This window comes from Bos indicus x Bos taurus, chromosome 16, assembly GCF_003369695.1.
Source record: "Bos indicus x Bos taurus breed Angus x Brahman F1 hybrid chromosome 16, Bos_hybrid_MaternalHap_v2.0, whole genome shotgun sequence".
Lineage (NCBI taxonomy): Eukaryota > Metazoa > Chordata > Mammalia > Artiodactyla > Bovidae > Bos > Bos indicus x Bos taurus.
The window spans coordinates 36,370,899-36,394,698 of NC_040091.1; the positions used below are offsets into that span (position 1 = coordinate 36,370,899).

The 23,800-nt window shown below is 37.5% G+C and overlaps 1 protein-coding gene across 1 annotated transcript; it reads left to right on the top strand.

The window, feature by feature from the left end:
• Nucleotides 1-85: 85 nt before the first annotated feature.
• Nucleotides 86-23,589, top strand: BLZF1 (basic leucine zipper nuclear factor 1). Its single transcript, XM_027564738.1, has 7 exons — nt 86-434; nt 1,260-1,336; nt 11,401-11,840; nt 13,534-13,733; nt 16,224-16,352; nt 18,074-18,293; nt 22,209-23,589. Exons 2-7 carry the CDS (start codon nt 1,306-1,308, stop codon nt 22,392-22,394), a joined length of 1,206 nt encoding a protein of 401 aa, XP_027420539.1. The 5' UTR covers nt 86-434; nt 1,260-1,305; the 3' UTR covers nt 22,395-23,589.
• The last annotated feature ends 211 nt before the right edge of the window (nt 23,590-23,800 follow it).

The window sequence follows — 23,800 nt, forward strand, 5'->3', positions numbered from 1 at the left end:
CCTCCGCCCACTCTGTCGACAGTCGCCTAGGGTGACGGAACACCGCCTACCTTTTTCCCCTATCGTCACTTCCGTTTGGTGGACAGGTGACCGGAAGTTGAAGCTACTACGTGGCTAAGGCCCAAATAATCTACATTTTTTAATAGGAGTTTATCCAGTTTTCACTTACTCAAGTCTTACACCATATGTTCTATGTTACTTAAGTTTAAATGCATCGCAGAGTGAGTTGACATTTTTCTTTTGGAAAATTTTCCGGAAACGAAACCCTGAGTAATCGGAAGTGATTATTTGTGAACCAGAAGTTTGATGTCACCAAGGCCTGGGCGGATCGGCTTCAGAATGCTAGAGGAGTGCCTGTCGTTAAACCAGTGAGATCTGGACGAAAAATCTGTAAAGTGAGGCCCCCTGCAGTAGGAAGAGTAAGAATCTGAGAGGTAAGTCCCAGAACGGACTTGTGTAACTAAGAGGGAATTTTGGAAAGGGACGGCGGCACGAGTTGAAGTTTGGGTGTTGAGCTGCTTTGGATTTAGGGAAAGGTTGCCTGTTGTTCCAGAAAGGCTTGTACCGCCTTTAAGGCCATCCATACATTTCTGAAAGCATATACTATGCCATTTTAATTTTATTACCAAGAAATGTAAATTAAGCTATTAATTTTTTTTGTCGCTTGTCAAACATTTGAAGAGAAGCTCCTCTGTGATGTATTTAATGAACAGTGGGTGGTGGTGGTGGTGGTGGTGGTGGTGGTGTTAGAAGCTCAGTCGTGTCCAACTCTTTGCGATCCCATGGACTGTAACTCGCCAGGCTCCTCTGTCCATGGAATTCTCCAGGCAAGAATACTGCCATTCCCTTCTCCAGGATTTAGTGAACAAAATAGTGTCAATGAAGTCTTGTGAGGACTTAATTAGTTTAAATTAATTGCTTTTAAATTCCTGGTGTCCATCAGTGATACAAAAGCCCCTATATTAACTACAGTACTATTTCTGAGCTAAATTTAAGGACACACATATGATCATTTAGATTCTACTGGTGGTAATTTACAGTAAACAGTGAAATTTGAAAGTAAGCTACCCCTAATTTTTTTTAAGATATTTGGTAGCCATAACTATATTACCTTGTGAAAAGGGGCTTTAACGGGCACTTCCAAATGCAAGTTTACTAAATGCAGCAGCAAGTAGAATATCATAATATTAAAATTACAGGGACTTGGTGAATGTGTTTATATGATACTGTTTTAATTTTTTCATTTTATACATTTTTAGGTTTTTCAGTAGAAGTCTTGGGGTACATTTTCATTGGTGAAAAACAATGACTACTCTTGAAAGCTTAGAAACCAAAGGTAAGTATTCTTCTTTTGGTGATAATTATTTTTAAAACATGAAATTTCTGACAATAAGATGAAGGAATGTTTCAGCCAGGGAACCAAACCCCAAAGAGCCCTTGGGAATCATCTGTGCTTCATATCTCTTCATGTTTGTTTTTTAATACAGTGTTTACACTTCAGCACTTCAGATATATGATTGAATATTAACATTGTTCGGTAGTATTTACTAGATGGCTACTGCTGTTAAACAGTAGTGAGAGCAAATGTTTTAGAGCTATGTTCTCTGTCCACTAGAAGATCAAGATTTAAGTAAATAAGAGCATACCTTTTTAAAGATTTAGGTAGACAGACAAACAACTGGCAGATATAGAATACCTTTTTCTTATTGCATTGGTTAGGGATACTGAAAGAATCACAAACTGGTGACTTAAACAACAGAAGTTTATTGTCTCAAAATTTTGAAATCTAGTAGTCCAAGATCTGGGCTTCCCTGGTAGCTCAGCTGGTAAAGAATCGCCTGCAGTGCAGGAGACCCTCATTTGATTCCTGGGTTGGGAAGATCCCCTGGAGAAAGGATAGGCTACCCATTCCAATATTCTCATGCTTCCCTGGTGGCTCAGACGGTGAAAAATCTGCCCATAATGCAGGAGACCTGGGTTCGATCCCTGGGTTGGGAAGATCCCCTGGAGGAGGGTATGGCAACCCACTCCAGTATTCTTGCATGGAGAATCCCCATAGACAGAGGAGCCTGGTGGGCTACACTCCATGGGGTAGCAGAGAGTCAGAAACGACTCAGCAACTAACCACAGCACAGCACAGTCCAAGATCATGGGCTTCTCTGGTGGCTCAGTGGTAGAGAATCTGCCTACCAATGCAGGAGACTCGGGTTTGATCCCTGGGTTGAGAAGATTCCCTTGGAGTAGGAAAAGGCAACCCACACATATTCTTTCCTGGAGAATCCCATGGACAGAGGAGCTTGGCGGGCTACAATCCATGGGGTCACCAAAGAGTTGGACATGATTTAGTGACTAAGCATAAACAACAACAAAGTCCAAGATGAGTGTGTTGGCAGAGCCATGCTGCCTCTGTAGGCAGTAGAGAAGGATCTATTCTAGGCCTCTCCCCTAGTTTCTCGTGGCTTGCTGGGAATTTCTTGTATTTCGTGTCTTGTAGACACATCATCATGATCTCTGCATTTTTGTTCATGTGGCATTTTCCCTGTGTATGTGTGTCTCTGTGTCCAAATTTATCCTTTTTTTATAAGGACATCAATCATATTGGATTAGAAATGCATACCTCTGTATGATTTCATCTTAACTAATTACATCTGCAGAGACTCTATTCCCAAATAACGTCATGTTCTGAGGTGTGGGACAACATTATGAATATTTGGAGTGGGACACAATTCAACTCAGAGTACTTGCTAACTACATTAGTTAGTTTTTAGTCCTGCTTTGCTTGTCCTTTGTAGAGCATTTCATGCTATTGCTCATTCCCACTTTTTGAAATTCTTTCTATGATTTCCATGAGTTCATCTTATTTTCCATTTACTCTGTGGCCCTTCACTGTCCAACACAGTAGTGACATGTGGCTATTTGAATTTAAATTAATATTTTCTTAAAAATTAAAACATTTTTAGGTTTTCGGGTTTTTTTGAGGTTTTCAGTCACACTGGCCACATTTAAGTGCTCAGTAATCACTTGTGACTGGTGGCTATTGTATTAGAAAGTGCAGATATAGAGCATTTTCATCATTGTAGAAAGTCTTGTTGGACACCACTGCTGTAGCTATAGTTTTTTGTGTTTTTTTTAATTTGGCCGTGTTGGGTTTTCATTGCTTTGCATCAGCTTTCTCTAGTTGCAGCGAGCAGGGGCTACTCTTTGTTGCAGGGCAGGGGCTTCTCATTCCCGTGGCCTCTCTCGTTGTAGAGCATAGGTTCTAGGCTCACAGGCTTCGGTAGGTGTGGTGCTCAGGCTCCCTAGCTGCCACCTGTGGATTCCAGGCTGTGCCGGCTCTAGAGCGCAGGCTCAGTAGTTGTGATGCATAGGCTTAGTTGGTCTGGGATGTGTGGAATCTTCCCAGACCTGGGATCCAACCCGTGTCCCCTGCTTTGACAGCCAGATTCTTACTTGCCACTGTTCCACCTGGTACGGCCTATAGTTTCTTTTTAATCCTCCTCTTCTTCTGGTTTACCTTTTAAATATTAATGTTTCTGAGCCCTCTTTCTCTTCTGCTTTCACTGCTTTAATACTTATGACTTCTAAATCTATAGCTTAGATCTCTTCTCTTGTGATTCAGACCCATACAGCCTACTGTCTACCGTCTTCACTTAGACATAGATTAAGTCTTAGCATGTCCCAAAGTGAGCACCTCTTGTTTGAGGTTATTCTTGGGTGGAGTGAGTTATGGAGAAACTGTTTTCTTTTTTTGAGGTGGGGAGGGGGGAGGGCCAGGCGGGGTGGAGTGAGATGAGAAACTATTCTCTAGAAGTCACTTTTGCAGCAAGCAGATCTCCAACAGCAAACTCTTTAAAGGGGGTTTAAATGTGTTTAGGAAGTGAAGATCATGCTAATAAATGTTTAATTGAATTCAATTCAGCTGTGTGTAACAGCATTTCAGAGTCACCAGAGGCTTTTTATAGTATTAGAATAAGCAAATTAGAAACTGAAATGAAAGTAACAAGCTGGGGATTAATGGGAAAAAGAGCAGTTAAATCGTAACTAATATGAAAGCAGTTAGCGGTGATTCTTGGCAAAAAGAAAAGTTATATATGACATTATCATTAGTAATTAAAAGTCACTGCAAGGCCTCTGTGAAATTATTATTTGTTGTTACTTGTTTGTAATGAGGATTAGAGTTATAAAGCACTTTCACATACATTGTTTCATTTGATCTTAATTTTACAGTGAAGTAGATAATTCAGCTATTAGTCCTAATCCTATGTAATATCATGATAACTGTTGTTAGTGAAGAAGAGTAACTTGTATCGCGTGGCCTGAGAAAGGGTGAACTTATCATGGCTGATGTTTGTTGGTTGCTTGCATTTCCTATTACTGCCTCAGAAAAGAAGCAGGATTGGCTTAAGGAGACAGAACTTTCTCTCAGTGGACATTTGAGCAGTAGCCATCATGAGAGGGATGTGTCCTTGCTGCTAGGGCTGTTATTGAAAGGGAAACATTTCAGTAAATAGGAACAACTAGAAAATTAGAATTCAAATCCAAACCTTTTTCAGAGAGTGAAGTTGAAATTAAAAGTAAAGGGATTAAAGTCAGACAATTTAGCCTGACCTTCAAATAGGAAGGTCTGAGACGTTCAGATACTTTTAATTCCATAAATAGTCTAACTTTTAAGTCTAGGTCTGTAAAATAACAGTTGTTAGGTGAAAAAGGACTCCATGGGTAGATAAATTTGGGAAATGCTGGATTAAAGGAGAGATTATACTATAGGACCCCTCAGAGCCTCTAATATATTAATGTACATTGTGCAACTCCAAAGAGGTATAGTATGCAGCACTGCCCACACTTATTTGACCAGGGAACTCTATTTGTGGGCCTGTGACAAAAGGAATGTTTGGATTCCATGTCAGTACATGTGCGCCTAACTCTTTAAATTCACTGCCTATAGTATATTTTTCTAATTAAATGGTAACCAAACTTTATTAGGTGATATTGGTAATATTTAAAATAATATTAATTTAAAATCACCAAGTGATGATCCCTAATAACTGTTTTATAGCTGAACTGCATATGATCTGAAAAATTTGTCAGATTATAAATGAGTAATTACTGATTTTTTGTAATGGGAAAATATTCAGCAATTTTTAAATAATTATTGGATGTTGAAATGAAATCTTCTAGGTGATGTGTTAATATTAACATTGATGAACTTCAAAACATGTATTCCCCTTTTCTGCACCAAGTACCTTTAAAGTAAGTTGGTGATACAAACATTAGGAGGCAGTCCCTTCCCTAAGGATCTCTCAGCAATTTCATCTACAGGAGAAAAATACTCTTGTGTTTGCATTATTCTGAAAGCACTGTAGGATATAGGGGTTGTGGGGGTCGTGGGGGTGGGGGTGTGTGCAAGTTAAATGGTTTGCCCAAGGTCATATAATAAGTGGCAGTAGAGACTTAAGTTTTTGACTCAGAGTCCAGTGTTATTTCCCTTATACGATCCTGCTGAGTTTGAGTATCTGTCTTCATAGATTTAGTTTTATGAAAAAAGGAGAAATGTCTTTTTAATAACAAACTATAAAATGATGTTCTTTTGTTGCCAAAAACTTGGCCTCTGTTCACCAGTGCCGAATAGAAACGTGAAGACAGAGCTTTGGAGGAGGAGCAAAGAGTAGCTTTGTTATTGGGTTGGCCAAGAGGTTCATTCAGGTTTTCCAATAAGATGTTACAAAACCCAAGGAGCCTTTTGGGCAACCCAGTACTTTGCCAAGCAACGAGGGCCACAGCAGGCTAATGCTGTCTAGACTGTCCCTTTCCTGAGGGATGGCAAGGGGTCTTAGAGTTTCAGAGTGGAAAATAGGGTTGTAGATAAGGATCAGGGCTGACGCTGTCTTAAATTATTCTTTCCTCATGGAGACATTAATTAAGATCATTAGCAATGGCATCAGGTGGTTCCAGAACTGATTCTGATGGTCCTCAAGGTTATTGTTGTATGACCTCCTTTCTGGAATGAAGAATGCTCACAAAGGACAGGAGCATTTTCTTGACATCAGGTGCTTTCTAGACATCATGTGCTTTGTACAGCTTTAGCAAGAGGGTAGTCATTCTCGGGGTGCAGTTAGACAAGAGAGAGAGAGAACAAAACATCTGTAGGAGACAGGGTGAATGGGCAGAAAGAATAAGGGCTGTAACATAATAATGTGGGTGTCTCAACTAGTTTCTGCTACAGCGAATTTGCCTCAGTATTTTAGAGCAAGGGTTGGCAAATTAGGGATCTTAGGCCTTCTGAGAATATTTGCAGTCAGTTTGATAATAGGGAACACTAACTTTGAATCCCACTTAAGCCTAGTGTTTATCCCAAATAAAAGGGCTTCCCAGGTGCCTGCCAGTGCAGGAAATGCCAGAGCTGAGGGTTCGATCTCTAGGTCGGGAGATCCCCTGGAGTAGGGCATGGCCCACTCCAGTATTCTTGCCTAGAAAATACCATGGGCAGAGGAGCCTGATGGCTACAGTCCATGGGGCTGCAAAGAGTTGGACATGACTGAGCATGCATGCAAACGCACATCACAAATAAAAAGAACTGTTCTTTTCATTATTAGATCTATATTACAAAAAAAACACTTTTATTGTTATTATAATTTGAGTTTCATCATTAAAATTTTGGTTTTTTTCTTCATATATAAATGCCTATATAATATCCTTAATTTTGCCTCATGGTCCACAAACCCTAAAATATTTATTATCTGGCCTTCAATGGAAAAAGTTTGCCAACCCCTACTGTAGAATATTTGTTCTTTCCCTGCATGTCACCAATTTGGGAGAAAGGCAGAAAGAATGAGCCGTAAACCTTAGATATGTTTTCATTCTTTAATAAGTGATCACAAGTAGAAATTATTATTGATGAATAATTGAAGAATCGTTTTGTTGGTTCCCTTTAAAGAATGGAAAGGGGTTATTTTACTCAAACATTGCCCATAATTACAGAGCTTGTACAGTAGGTCGTTGTCCTTCCACCAGACCGAAGGTAATTGCTCTTGAATATGCCCTGGGTTGGACCTAGTGCGTATGTAATAAAGGCTTCAATGTGTGTCACAGGAAAAACAGAATTATGAAAGTAAGTTACCAGGTGAGAAAACACAAAGCCTTGGCTCCCCAACCTGTCTCCTTGCCTGTGCACATTAGCTAGAAGTATAGATGTTACAAAGAGGGAGCTGCCATGTGATACACGGTACAGCTTTGGTTCTCACAAATGCTTGAGTAAGTAGAAAAGTTTAAATAAAGTGTAAACTGAGTTTGAACAAAGTTGATTAAATTTCGTGATTGGAGTTTTATAACATATTTTGTTTGAAAAGAGATTTCTGTTAAGTACCCATTAATGTTTCTTTGGCTTTTAAATGTAGCATTAACCATTTTATGTTTTGTTCTTGAATCTTCATTACCTAAAATTCCAACTTAACAATGTTATGACTTGCTTAGAAATCATATTTAGTTTTATTTCTTCAGGTTCAGAGGGCCTGAATGGTATAGTTCTAGTGTGTCTTTTTGTGGTCTTTTAAATTACTACTCTGTAGTTAATTCGTGGTTCTATATTACTTCTTAAATGCCAGAATGTCTGAGTGACAAGATTAAATTTGCACTAAGTACAGTTAGACAAACTTAAAACCAGGTTTTGAGAGCATGGGAATAGGCCTTTATTTTTAAAACTGTTCATTTTTGGGAATTGTCCTCCATGCTAATATGCATGAATTAAGTACAAAACCCTTTCGCTTTCTGAAGTATTCCTTTTTTCATCTTTTTGAAAGTAGAATCAGTCCTAAAGCCCAAATATCTTAGTTAACACTTAATACAGAAATGACAGATACTTTATTCTACTATAAAATATTTTATTAAATAGAACACCTTAATTATAGCTCAGACGTCATTCTACCTCTTGTCTAATGAACATAACTTGGGATTCCCTGTCCATTACTACATACTCACGAAAAACTCTACAAAAATCTGTCAAATGAAAAAATAGTTCTGGAGTATGGTGATATAACTTTGTAGAACTTTAGTGTAAGAGAAAAGAAGGCAGAATTATGTTTTATCATATTAATTAAGCTTTTTCTCCCCTTGATGATAAACTCTGAAGTTTATCCTTATCACCACTATTACGTGTGCTCATCCTTTTTCCTTTGTTACCATGCATTAATCGTTCCTCAGAGTCTTAGGTACAAGGCATTTTACCAAGAATACAAGGGTAAACACAGGACACACAGTCCCGCCCTCATGGGACTTATATCCCATTGGAAGGCAAAAACAGTGTATTTCTAATTACACTAAACACGATGTCAGTTAACTGTTGTGATAAATGGTAAAAAGCAAGGCATGGTCTTTGCTGTAGAAGCATATAATCTTGGAAGACTAGAGAAAGGCTTCCCTTCGAAAGTTTGAACTGAGATTCGAAAGGTGAGTCGGGAGGAGGAAGTTAGGAAGAATATTCCAATAAAAAATGTTTGCAGAGGAAAAGGAAGGAGTCTACTCCTACTGAGACACTAAGAGAAAACAAATAAGGCTGTAACTTAGGATCTGAGGGAGTGAACGGCATAAAGTTGAGACCCAGGAGTTGAGCAGGGGACTAGATCACCGAGGGCCAGGTAGGCCATGGTGAGGATCTTGGTCTTTATTCTGAGAGTAATGGGAAATCATTCAAGGGTCCAATCTGCCTTTTTTTTTAAGCTTGCTATAACTGTTATATAAACTCTGTGGGCTTTTGCAACCTAACAGGGCTGTTAAGAGAGGCAATAAGTTTAGGCTGATAAGGTGCAATAGTTTTGGTTTGTGGGAAGGCCCAAAAATCTGCCTGCAACGCAGGAGACCCGGGTTCAATCCCTGAGTCAGGAAGATCCTCTGGAGAAGGGAATGGCTACTCATTCCAGTATTCTTGCCTAGAGAATTTCATGGACAGAGGAGCCTAGTGAGGTACAGTCCATGGGGTCGCAGAGTTGGACATGACCAAGGGACTACACTTTCCCAGACCCATTAACATCTTAGCTCTGGATTCATATTTGGACTGAAATCCTAGTTTGACACTGATGATTTGGACAAGCTATTTAACCTTTCATTGCCTCTGTTTCTGTCTGCAAAATGGGTACTATTATGCAAAGTCATGAGACTTGTAAAACCAAATGATACTGATGCATCTGAAGAACTTAGTAGAACTGAGTCCTTGGCACATAGTAAAGTGAATAAAAGCTGTTCCTAGGTTTTGGCCTCAATTTTCTCAAATGTATTCTGGACTTGTAAAATGGCAAGGAATCTCACTTGTTGCTCAGAGGAATGTTAGTGAATTTACTAATTCAGGAATTCTGTGTCAGTTAGGTGTCATTCTAGCCATCTCGTCGAGGCTTGCAACATTTCCCATCCTCACAGATTCTCAATTCTTTCTAAGCTCTAAACCACTTCTTTTCTTGAATCAATTAGTGAAAGTAGCCTTTTCTTGGAGAAAGGTGACTCAGTGAAGCTTCTTACACTGCGTAATTTGAGATAAGGTAAAACAGAAAAGAAACAAACTGTTCTTTGACTGGAGCAATGGTAGTATAGTAGTGAGCGCAGCTGCCTTCCAAAGGTTATCTGAACTAAGGATGACTAGTCAGGTTGGCTTATATGAGAGGAGATCATTTATTTCAATTGAGCAAATTAGTAGGCATGAGCATCATTGTATTAAGTGTTTCAGAGGAAGGGGGATGGGAGCTATCATTTATCTGCATTTACTTCTGTGCAAGACAGTTTCTACACTTGAAGGGGCAGTGTGTACAGTAGTCAAGGCCCTAACCCTAACCCTAACCCCAGTGAAGGACAGGGAAGCCTGGCATGCTGCAGTCCAAGGGGTCACAAAGAATCGGATATGACTGAGCGACTGAATAACAATGATGATAATACCCTCTACTTACTAGCTGGGTGGTGTGACTGTGGGCAAGTTCCTGGACCTCTTTGTGCCTCATTTTCTTCATCTGTAAAGGAGAGCTAATTACACCTACCTCAAAGGGTGATTTTAAGAATAAAATACTTATATGTAAAGTATTTAGAATAGTGTTTGACATGTGCTAAGTCTTTATAAACGTTGGTTATTTGTTACCATTCTTTCATTGAAGACACAGGTAACCCTAGATGTACTGTTAAATCCATTTCGTGGAGGCTAAAACTGAAGCTCAGATAATTTGCAGGGTTTTGTACAGGATTATACAGGAAGCAGTGGTAGAAATGGAACTAAGAACCAGATCTGGCTAATCCCAGAGTCCATGGCATTTCTATAATGTCCTGCTCCTTCCATTTGTTTAGGGCATGGTGCCTGGCCACAGAGTGTTTATCATACTTATTGGGGAAGTGAGATTTAGCATATAATAAAACCCATAAATGATAATCATGGATCATGATTAAGATTCACACTGAGTGTTGAGATAGTTAAGTAGCACAGGCATTCAGAGTATAGGCTAAAAGTTGGAAATTTTTAATGCAGAGTAGAGTTTAAGCTGGCTTCTTAAAGGGATAAGTTAGAATCACAGTAAATGGTGGAAGAAGCCATCTAAAAGAATAAGAAATAGCAGAAACAGAGGCCTGATTAGAAGCCTAGGAGAGAGAGTAGTCCAGTTGGATAGTTTGTGAACCATTCTTTGCTAAGAGTTCACAAACAGGTGAGTCTGTTCTGAGATAGACACTTTCAAATAGGTATGTACATAGCCTACATTTATTTTTATTATTTAAGATTATTGAGTGTCCACAATGTGCCAGGCATTTGATCTTACTACAGCCTTTCTTATCACAACCTTGTAGCATATTTATTACATATTTGTTACTATCTCCACTTTTCAGATTAGGAACTTGAGATTCATAGAGAGTTACATTATTTACCTAGGATTATACTAGGAAGTGGGCTTCCCCGGTGGCTCAGCAGTAAGGAATCTGCCTGCAATGCAGAAGACACAGGAAACATGGGTTCGATCCCTGGATCAGGAAGATCCCCTGGAGGAGGGCATGGCAACCCACTCCAGTATTCTTGCTTAGAGAATCCCATGGACAGAGGAGTGTGGTGGGCTATAGTCCATAGGGTCACAAAGAATTGGGCACGACTGAAGCGACTGAGCACAGCACAGCACAGCATACTAGGAAGTAGAAGTGGGAACCAAATACCTTGATTCCAAGTCTCTTGCAGTTTCCACCAAGAGAGAAACCATTTACTTAAGGAAGGTTTGAACCTATAAGACTTCGTTCATCCTTTGTTGACACAGGATTGTTTTGAAATTTAATTTTTATTTGAAAAAAAATTTTTTTTCAGTGCCAGGAATTCTGAATGTAGGGTAAAGTATATCTTGGCATTTCCTGGCATTTCTTTTCAGCAAATAGCTTGTTTTGTTTTCCATCCTACAGCCATCCTTACTCCATCCCCAATCCGAGGAGCAGGAGATGGAATGGAAACTGAGGAGCCGCCTAAATCTATTGAAGTTACTCCTGGAATCCAACCTATAACGCATCACATCCTTCAGAGTCCACGAAAGAAAGCAGTCCCATCAGAGAGCCCAGGAGTTCTTCAGTTAGGGAAGATTCTCGCTGAAAAAGCTGTGGAAGTCGAAGCTGTAAGAATTTTAGTTCCCAAAGCCGCTATAACCCATAATATCCCCTACAAAAATGCAAAGGTTAAGTCTCTGGGACATCATAAAGGAGAACTCCTTGGACAGCCAGAGGGAGTCATAGAACCCAGAAAGGAACTGTCTGAGGTAAAGAATACATTGGAAAAGCTCAAGAACTCTGAAAGGAGGTTGCTGCAGGACAAAGAAGGCCTTTCAAACCAGCTCAGAGTACAGTCAGAGGTAAGAACAGCCTTAATAGCTTTAATGACAATGGCTATGAACATAGAATGAACACAGAAAATATTATAAATATAGAATAAAATATATTTCCTCTTGGAATGTTGTTCATTATAACTTGTCATTACTCCAAAATGCTTCCTCTTAAATTTCCCGTTCTTTTAGTGCCTCTATTAGAATTAATGTTGGGAACTTATATTCTAAACATGGTTGAAGATGACATGTAAGGTACTTTGGACAATGTGCGGTACTTTGGACATTGTATAAGACCACCTGTAAGTTATTAAGGAGGTTACAGTTAAGAACTCACAGGCCAGAGATTAACCAAATCGACTAGTCAGTAATCCTTGCTTTAAGCATCCATAAATTCCAAGGATTTTTTCTATGTATAGATAATAGTTAGAATAAAGAAAATTGTGGAATAAGTATTGGTATCTTCATTGTAAATTGGAAATGACCTATACTGCTTGATTTACTGTCTTTAAACTTTTGCTGTTGTTGTTCAGTCACTAAGCTGTATCCAACTCTTTGCAACCCCATGAACTGCAACACGCCAGGCTTCCCTGTCCTTCCCTGTCTCCCGGAGTTTACGCAAACTCATGTCCATTGAGTTGGTGATGCCATCTGACCATCTCTTCCTCTGTTGCCCCCTTCTCCTGCCCTCAATCTTTCCCCGCATCAGGGTGTTTTCCAATGAGTTGGCTCTTCACATCAGGTGACTAACAGAGAAACAAAGTGAGGAGTGGTAAGGCAATATTTGCTAAAATGTAAAGTGTAAAGGCTATTAAAAAAAAGTTCATAGTCTTTAATCTTTACATCTTAGTAAATATTGCCTTAGCACTGCCCACTTTGTTTCTGTTAGATTATACATCTTTGTTCTAGAGGTTAGTCTTTATAAGTGACACCATGGTTACTGATTCTTATCCAAATATGTTTCTAATGTATTTAATAATATATTTTAAATAACTAATTTGAAATTACAAAACTAGTACATATTTATTTGTAAACATCTTAGAAAATACAGAAAAAACAATGAAAATAGTATCACCTATAAATACCATCCAGCTGTAAGTGCATAATTATACATATTGAGTTCATTTTTGCCTTGTAATTTACTTTTTTTAGTTAATATTTTCCCGTCTCAAGATATCCTATTAAAATATCATTATTAATAGCAACAGTGTTTTTCAGTAACTATACCACATGCCAATACCTTTTATTGGACATTTGTTTTAATTTTGTTTCATTTTTTATAACAGTGTGAAGAACATGATTATAGACATCTTGAATAGCTTTCTTTGCTTAAATTCTTAAAAATCCTAGGGCACAAAGAAACCAATTTTTAAATGTTGAAAAAGATTTATAAAACACTGTCATACTTTTTAGCAAAATTTATTGGTTCAGTTTTTTAAATTTTTTCCTTTAAGTGTTGATGAGAGGCAGTTTGTAATTATTATGATAATGATTTGTACTCTTAAGAGGCTCAAATTATAACTGCATGGACTGTAGATTAATAGAGATATAGACATGGTATGTATATATTATGAAACTTAACTGTTTGATATCACTTTTTGATATGCACTTGTAGTAATGGCGGTCCAAATTACATATGAAACACAGTTTCTCTTCTGTTCATTTTGCTACATTGAACTCACTGGCATTACTTTGAGCTTGTATTGGTCATGATTTCTTCCAGGTCAATCGTGAGTTAAAAAAGCTGCTGGTGGCTTCTGTTGGGGATGACCTTCAGTATCACTTTGAACGTGTAGCCCGTGAGAAAAATCAGCTTATTTTAGAAAATGAAGCCCTGGGTCGAAACATCGCTCAGCTTTCTGAACAGTTAGAACGGATGTCAATACAGTGTGATGTGTGGCGAAGTAAATTCCTCGCAAGCAGGTATTTTCTATTTTATTTCCTAGTTTTTGCTCTGCCAGATTTGTTGACCCTCCTAATGCAAAAAAAAAAAGTGTAGTGTGAAAATTTCTGACTGAGATGGTCAGATTACCTCATACATAATTTAAGAGATGGACTCTCCCTCCTCTGGATGGTCATACAGTAAATAGTAACTCATTTCCTAGTTTTTGCTCTGTCAGATTTGTTGACCCTTCTAATGCAAAAAAAACTGGATTGTAGTGTGAAAATTTGACTGAGATTGTCAAATTAACTCATACATGATTTAAGAGATGGACTCGCCCTCCTCTGGATGGTCATACAGTCTCCCTAAATGGAAAAGTGCTAGCATAAAGCTACTCCCTCATTCCAGATTCTGAGTTACTCTTCTGTAGTGGAAATCACTCTAACTACAATGTTTAAGATCAGAACAAAACTAAACTCAGACAGCTAATAAATATTTAAATTTTTAAAAGAAGATTTTTCCCCACATTCTAAAAACTCACATATCATTGCCACTGCATAATGTCTTATTTTGTCTCTCAGACTCTGTTCTCATTGCTCATTTAGCTACATCATAATAGAGCTTCCCAACCTTTTTCTCTTTATACACAAATAGAAAGTGATAATCTGCATGGCATACCGGACGAGGCTACCTCTCTAGTAGAGGTGAGAACCTTAGGCCCTTACAACCCCCAGACGCATGAATACACTGGTAGTTGGGAAGGTCTCTTATATGTTACTATTTTCTATTCATCCCCTCCTTCCAACTTTGAGTTACTGGAGAACAGAATGTGGGTGTTATCCATCTGGGTATTTTCAGTGTTTAGCTCAGTGCTTCCCATATAATATGTTTAATAACATTGATTTAAGAGGTTTCTCACAAACACCAAAGGTTTCCAGTCTGTACCTTAAGAACCACTGATTGTAATGAATATATTTTTAGAAAGTTATTTCTTCATGTCTTAATATCGGTGATACTTTCTAATAATTGATTACTCTGTTAAAATCCTTAATTTGTTTTCTAATTGTACTAATAAAGGATGTATTTGGAGAAATGAATTTACTGTTTATTGGCTTAGAATGAATAAGTTAATTTTTACTGAACAGCTTAAGAAGCAAATCATGCATGCATTTTACAGATTACTACAATATGTAATTTATTAAACATTCTGATCAATGTTAATAGTAATACTTTGAGGGCAATAACAGTGAAACCAAACTTTATTTATATTTTAGTTGATTTAATCTTTTAACATCAGAACTGTTTTCATTTTAAGGAATTCAGTGGTTACTGTGGTCTGAGACTTTAATTTTAGTTGTAAGATTTTTTCAACTGAATAAAAATACTTTAAAATTTTGCTTCAGTTCTATCACTAGAGAATTGTTAAACACATTTTGCTACATCCAATCAGAAAACATGAAGCTTGTTTTTTTTTTTTTTAAAACAAAAAGGGAACGAAATGGCTCTATGTATGCTAATACGAAAAAAATCATCAAGGTAAATTATTAGGTGAAAAAGTGAACTACAAAAAAGTTTGTATCAAATAATTCCATTTTGTAAATAAAATTAATATATTTTTATACATACTTTTATGCTGATATACATATAAGTTATTTTTTTCCTATAAAAATATATTGGTTACTTTATTGATTACTGATTATAAAAGGAGGGGCCTGACTGCTGGACAAGAGGACTTAGTTTTCCTTTTATATAAACCTTTCTATATTTAATGTTTTTCTAATGACAGGTAATGAGTGGTAGAAAAATAACTCTTGTTTTTCTCTAAAATTTTCTCTATTTGAGAATAATTAATGTTATTTTTCTTCCAAAATTTGGTTAATCTAGAGTAAGACTGAAGTACATTCCAAAGTCACTATACAGGAAAGTTAAAACATTGTTTTCTTTGTCATTTTGTAAACAGATATTTTAATTGAGTCCCTTTAATGAGTTCTAAACTCATAAACATTTTAAATGTTATGCTTTTGAACTGTGGTGTTGGAGAAGATTCTTGAGAGTCCCTTGGACTGCAAGGAGATCCAACCAGTCCATCCTAAAGGAGATCAGTCCTGGGTGTTCATTGAAAGGACTGATGTTGAAGCTGAAACTCCAGTACTTTGGCCATCTGATGCGAAGAGCGGACTCATTTGAAAAGACCCTGATGCTGGGCAAGATTGAAGGCAGAAGGAGAAGGGGACAACAGAGGATGAGATGGCTGGATGGCATCACCGACTCGATGGACATGGGTTTGGGTGGACTCCGGGAGTTGGTGATGGACAGGGAGGCCTGGCGTGCTGCAGTTCACGGGGTTGCAAACAGTCGGACACCACTGAGCGACTGAACTGACTAAACTGAAGTGAAGGTTTAAAAACTGAGAAGTAATTTGACAGTCGTAAATCTTTTTGTAAGTTGTTAAAAATGATAATCACTGAGGTAGTATATTAACTTTTTAACACTGTCTGAGAATTTATATGCAAGATTTTTATCTTTTCCAGGGTTATGGCAGATGAGTTAACCAACTCCAGAGCAGTTCTGCAGCGTCAGAACCGTGATGCACAGAGCGCTATACAAGATCTCCTGAGTGAACGGGAACAGTTTCGTCAGGAAATGATAGCTACACAGAAGTATGGCACTTGTTTACATTCTGAGCCCTTCTACTTTCTCCTGCAATTTTTGTTATAGTTCTTTCGTATTTCTACATTTATTAATTCACTGAGCATATACTTTGAGTAGCATTTTAAAATAGCTGCCCAGGGAAAGGAGGAAGAATGAAAAAAGCAGAAGACATGCTTCTTATATTCTTAATGGGGGAGAGATTAGTTATATCTATAGTGGAAGAAATTTTTGCATTTAAAAGTACTTTTTGGTTACAGTTATAGCAGTTTTGTAGTTTTTGGTAGAAGCCAAAAAGTATACCGGTCTTTACTTTGGAGGGAGATGAGATGTTTTTGAGAACTATTCTACAGTATGAGAGCTTACTTTCATATCCATATGCACCAGAACTGTCAAAATTGAGACTCTTCCTTAAAAGCACTTTATACTTTTATATAATTGATTTCTTACAAATTAAATACAATTCCAGAGAAAATTATAGGGGACATTAGAAGAATGAAAATATATCAAAATATCAGATTTTGTGGGAGGCAACTAAAGCAGTGTTTAGAGGGAATTAATAAAGCTATAGCTTTAAATGCTTATTATAGAAAAGGAAAAAAGGTCTCATCAATAAGCTAAGCTTCCTTTTTAAGAAATACAAAGAGCAAATTAAGCAGAAGGAAAGAAAGGATGAGAGCAGAAATAAATGAAATAGAAAACCAAACACTGGTTCTTTGAAAGGATAAAGTTACAAAACCTCCAGGCAGTACAATCAGGGGGAAAAAAAAAAGATACACAGCATGAGAAGGAAAGGGGATACTACAGAGTCTATAGTCATAAGATAATAGGGGATGTTATGAACAACTCTTTTCCAATCAGTTCAACAGCTTACATGGACAATCTACTTAAAAGACTCAGACTACTAGAATACTCAAGAACAGATAACCTGAATAGATAACCTGAATAGCCCTGACCTATTAAAGCAATTTACTTTGTAGTTAAAAATCTTCTAATAAAGTAAACTCCAGGCCTACGTGAATCAAGTGGTAAATACTAACAAACATCTAAGGAAGAAATAAAACCAAATTTATACAACTTTACTAGAAAATAAAAGAACAGTTTCTACCTTATTTTTTGTGGCCAGCATCATCTTGATACCAAACTATACAGAGGCATTACAAGAAAACTGCAGGCCAATATCTATCTATAATGACTATAGATGCAAAAATCCTTAATGGAATTTTAGTGATTCAAATCCAACAATATATAAAAAGCTTTATACATCATGGCCATGGAGGTTTTACCCCAAGAATTATAGGTTGGTTTATCATTTAAAAATCAACCAATGAAATACAAAAAAATTATCATATATATACATACATACATGCCCACATATAATGTATATATACACACACACATATGCATACACATACATATATATATACACACATACCATATAAGCATCTCAATAAATGCACAAATTAAATAAGTAGTTCTGTAATACTGAGTATATTATATTTTACCTGTACTAAAATAAGAGAACCAAAAAGGTACTTTTTGCCTCTCATAACCATAAAATCAGTTTAGGTGGTTTTTGTAATCTGACTTATTTTACCAGACTTCCTGGTTTATTGAACTCTTGAGAGAAAGAGGAGAAAGAAACTATATGATTTCAGAAACATGTTTCTCAGCATTCTTGCTTTTTATATTTTATCCTCTTACTAATGTTCAGTGCTGTGTGTTGCTGCAGGTTGCTGGAGGAGCTCTTGGTCTCTTTGCAGTGGGGAAGGGAGCAAACTTACTACCCTAGCGGGCAACCTCACAGCACGGCAGAACTAGCATTAACAAATCACAAGTTGGCAAAAGCAGTAAATTCTCATCTTCTGGGAAATGTTGGCACTAATGGTCAAAAAAAGGTTCCATCAACAGTTGAATTCTGCAGTACTCCAGCAGAAAAAATGGCTGAAACGGTAAAATATTTCTCTTTCATGATCTGTATAACCTCTAAGACTGTCCTCTTACATGTTATAATGAAAAGTGCTTGGCACTGGGAGTTAGGAAATATGGAATCAAAATTTCTCATGCTAATGAGCTAGTAATCTTGGAGGAAATTATTTCCTCCTCTGAGCTTAATTTTCTCAAACTCTATTAGTATACTCTTGAGGAGAAAAAAGTGTAATTGTTTTTAAAGATGGCCACTCCTATCTTAGTTCAGCTGCTTGCCCTCTTGGTTTCTGTACCCATCCAACTCGTACCTCAGATTCAGTAGATGACTTTGGTTCCTCATTCACAGAACAAAGAGAGGGTAGAGGCAGAAAACTCCCTCCAGGTCCCAGCTGCTATGTATCTCGAAGCCTAGCTATGTGGCCTCCAACCTTACATATATTTCTGTTACTGGAAAAGTGTCTCTTTGGCTCTCCAAAGCATAGCATATTCCCCCAGGCTCATCAGGCCTCCCACTAACAGGTACTTCTTCTGTTGACTCTTTTTACTTAAGAACATGTCCAAGTGTCTTCCATCTAAAAAGAAAACTGTTCCCTCTATCTTAAGTTCTCTACATATGGTCTTATCACCTTCCCTTCACAACCAAAACTCTGGAACAAGCAGTTCATATTTATTTCTACTTACATACCTCCCTTCCTCAACTCCTGCCATTGCTTATCTCAGTAGAATTCCAGCTCCACTGTCCTGAAAAAGGACTCTCATTAAGGCCATGAGTATTTAAGTACTTTGTCACATTTTACTTGAACTCCCTCAGTTTCTGAAGCCGTCATACTCTCCCAATTCTTTGCTACTGCTGTGACTGTTCGTTCTCAGCATTTGGTGGGGGGAAGGGGAATCCTCTTCCTGTGCCCACTCTTGAGCCTTTCCTCACGTAGTTGACTTTCTGTATCATCTCGGGATTATCATTAGCTAATCCCCATAGCATTATGCTTGTGACTTCTTCAGCTGAGACTTTTTTTTCTAGAATAAGATACATACCCAGCTGGACATCTCCATTAGCTCGTCCCATAGACAGCTAAAAACAGAACAACCTCTTGCTTTTGTATTTGTATTACCATTCTAGGGGGAAAAAAAAAAGTAAAAGAAAAATAACCTGTTTCTTCTGTATTTCCTAGCTTAGCGAACTGTACCTACTACATTGGATGTTTTGAGGATTCCATAAAATAATACATATAAAGCCTGTAGCCATTTGCAGTATAGGTAATTTCTCAATAAATAGTAGCTATCATTTTTTATATCCTTCATCCCCTAAACCTGTTGCCTTTATGAGTCCTGTCAGTTTCTTCTAATTTATTCCCTCTGCCAAGTTTAGACACCTGATTGCCAGGCTAGACTGTACAGTAGCCTCCTAACCAGTATCCCTCCCTTGCTTTTTTACTTACCTGCAGCCATCCTCTGCTGCCAGACTGTTCTTTCAAAAATGTCAGTCCCATCATCTTGGTACTCATGTTCAGAGGACTCCCAGTCTCCCTCGTTACTGAATCTGAATTATTTCATATTGTATAGAAGGCCTTTCATTAATCATTATTCCAGCTCCCCTTCCCTTGGAGCATTTCCCAGGTGTGCCCACCCCCTGCACTTCACATCCCAGCTGTGTTAACCACTTTCATTCCACAGACGGGCCACTGTACCTCACGCCTCTGTACATACTTCCCTCTGCCTAGACTGCCTCCCAACAATCTCTCTCCTTGCCCAACCACTACACTGCCTTTAAGAATCAGCCTTCCCTGATTCCTTCAGGCAAACCTAGATTTTCCTTCCTCTAGGCTTGCAGTTCATCTTGTACATAAATCTAGTATAGCTCTTTATCATGGTTCATTGCAGTTTGATTCTCCACCTCCCAAACTGTAAACTCTTCAAAGATGGGCACTATGTTTCCTCGAGTCTGGCATAATCCTCTATACATAGTAGGTGTTCAGCTATTTACTGAATGAATCAGTCCCTGAAACTAAACATTATCCAAAATTGTTTCTCCTTTTCTATTCTTTTTGTTGGGAAATTGTGTTGCTGCCCACTCAGTTGCTGCCAGTAGCATCTGGTATAACTAACTGCTTCTGATATCTTGAAACACTCTCTTCCCGTGGCTGATGTAACCTTACCCGCTGTCTTTTCTCTTTTCTCTGACCATTCTATTTCACCACACGATGGTGGGTAGCCTCAGGGCTTGTTCTTGGTTTATATCCTCTTCCTCCAGTCCTTTATCCACCACATTGTCTCACGGAACAAAACTGACAGTCCTCCTTCCTCAGTATCTCTTAGACCTTTCAGCCACATTGCTTCAAGATCAACCTTTCTTAGCTTAATTATTGCATTAAACTCCCTTTCTCTCTTATTCCCATTGTCTGCTTTGGTTCCCACCCCTTCTCTCATCCACCAGCTGTGTACAGAGTGATCTCTCTGAAAGACACCCAGCTTAAAATCTTGATCACTTTCAGGCTAAAATCTGGAAACCTTTTATCCTATTGGTATCTCAGTCTCCTTTAACTGTATTCATTTGCCATTTTGTTTCTAAAGATACATAATGTAATTACAAATATAGAGAATAGGGGTACCTTTCTTATTTCCCCTTCTCAATTTATAAGCAGCTTTAAGATAAGCCCTTTATCTCTGTCCTTTAGCATCTAACCAAGCTCCATAAAAACAGAAGAATATCAAAAACTAAATTGAAGAAGCAATAATCCTGTAGAAAAACAGAGGTATGGAAATGAAATGGTAGCTCTTAAATGATGCCAGGACATTTTTTAATTAGTTGTGGCCCCTTGGGTACATTGGTAACTTAGAAGGAAAAAATCCTGTTGGACAATATGAGAGCTAGGGAAACAGACACCTTGAGCCATTTCTGAAAGCTGTTTTAATAAGCCTTACATAGAAGAGAAAGCTCCTTTCCTCACTGCTTTTCCCAGTTCCTTTCTAATTCCACTGCCAATCTCCTTTGCACAGTAACTCATACTCATCATAATGATGATGGTTGTCACTGTTTAGTTGCTAAGTTACGTCCAACTCTTTGCAACCCTATGGACTGTAGCCCCCAAGGCTCCTCTGTCCATGACATTTCCCAGGCAAGAATATTGGAGTAGGTTGCCATTTCCTTCTTTAGGGGATCTTCCTGACCCAGGGATCAAACCCATATCTCCTGCATTGTAGGCAGATTCTTTACTGCTAGGCCACCAGGGAAGCCCTATGAAGATGGTTAGGAGAATATGAAAATGAGAAACAGGAGCTATGAGCCAGCCATGTTATCCTTGCCCTTAACCAGAGAATTTTTTTCAAACCAAGATTTCCTCCAGTTGTGGGTCTCAGAAAATGAAATGGAATAGAAAATTTAGAGCAGAAGAATTGAGAGTGTATGATGTCCATGAATCCAAGAAACAAAAACATGATCTTTAGCATAATACTGCATGTAAATTAGAAAAAAAAGAAATGAAAAGCCATTGATTTGACAAGTAAATAATCAAAAACTTTGAAATACATGTCAATAGAAGAATAAAGGTAGAATTCCAGTTTCAAGCAGTTCAATGAAGGCCTGAAGGAGAAAGGTAATAAGTATATTTTGATTAAGGATAAAAATGAGTATCACTTATGGTAAAATAGATATAACCGTATCAATTTATTTTCTTGTATATTTTCATCAATACGCATGAGAACATTTCTTTATTTTTAAAAATATGTAACCTAGGTAATATAACAACTAGACATCATCGTTAAATTTAGAGCTTTTTGAGAAAAAGCGTAAGTTCTCGAGTCAAATTCATCATTCAGATCTTACTTTTTATGGTAGTTACCTATTAATGAAATAGAACGTATGAGTAGTTACATATTAGTAAGCCAAGGACTTTTGTAGTCCCTGCTGTATATATGACATTACCTCTTACTTTCCTTAGGTTCTACGCATTTTGGATCCAGTTACATGTACCGAAAGCTCACCTGATAATCCATTTTCTGAGTCTTCACCAACCACCTTACTTGCTACAAAGAAAAATATTGGACGATTTCATCCCTATACAAGATATGAAAATATAACTTTCAATTGCTGCAATCACTGCCAGGGAGAACTTATTGCCCTTTAACAATCAGTCTGGTGGAGGCACACTACAGGCACTTGTTTTTACCCAAGAGTCATTATTATTTGGGAGCCGGGGGTCTTTGGATGCTAGAAGTATTATCTCTTTCTATTTAAATAATATATATCCCCAAAGATGTTCCATGTACTGGACTCCAGATTACCCTTTCTTAATAAATACCTCAGGGTAAAGAAAAAAAATGAAACTGTGTAGATATATATAAGTAGACAATACTTCCCAGGCATGTTAAGATGGTTTTCCTAAAGGACTAGATTCTATACCTTTGTTTCAGGCCCTAATTTATTATTTATCTTGCTATATATTTTACATAAACAGATTTAATTTCTGAACTCTAAAGCCAGGATTGGCAGACTGTAGCCTTGGGTCATATGCAGCCATACCTATTCATTTACTGTTGTCTATGGTTATGCTACAATAGCAGCATTGAGTAGATACAACAGGGTTTATATAACTAGCAAAGCCTGAAATATTTATTATCTGACTCTTTACAGAAAAAGTTTTCTGACCCTCACTCTAACACAAAAGTAGCTGCAACGGTTGGGGAGAGAATGGGGTAGGAGTCCTTTCTCTTTTTGGTGATTTTGGAGCAGAGTACAAAAGAGTCTTATGGAAATAACAGGTGGAGGAACTATTTTAAGAATAAATGCTAAATGTTAAAAAAAATTTTTAATATTTTACAGCCACATTAAACAAATGCTTGAGCAAAATCATTGTTCTTATTTTGGTTTTATGCAGGGGATTCTGTATTTTAAATGGATATAACTGATCTACAGAAGAAACTTAACTGTTGAGCTCAGTTTGGCAATTGCAGCACAATAGGAATATCCAATTTGATACTTATGAAATATGGCAGAGAAAGTAAGATCTTTGGAAAACATTGCTCAAGCTCAAAAATGCAGTTCATCAATTGATTTTTACTATGTAATGTGTTATTATTTATTTATGATGGGCCATCATAAAACACCTTTTTAGAGGCCTGGAAAAATGTCCACAAAAATGTTGATAACAAATTACCCTAATGGGTTTCTTTACCTATCAGTAAAGAAATCCTCAAAAGACAAATCTGATCAAGTAACAATATATTTTAATGTCAACTTAAAGATTTTTTTTTTGGTCTGATTCATCTGAGTTGTAGTTTCAAGTGGGTGGCAATAAATTTCTTTACCTGCTTTAGTTTGAATATTGATTTTTTCTTCCCTCCAGAATGATGTGCTTCAAGTCTTCATCTAGTTTATACTATTTACAACTTACTCTTCAGTCTTTCTTTTAAGTTTACAGAGCATAAAACTTAGAAGAAAACATAGAGGAAAAGCTTCATGACAGTGGATTTGGTAATGATTTCTTGGCTATGACACGAGAAGTACAGGCAACAAAAGAAAAAAATGGATGGA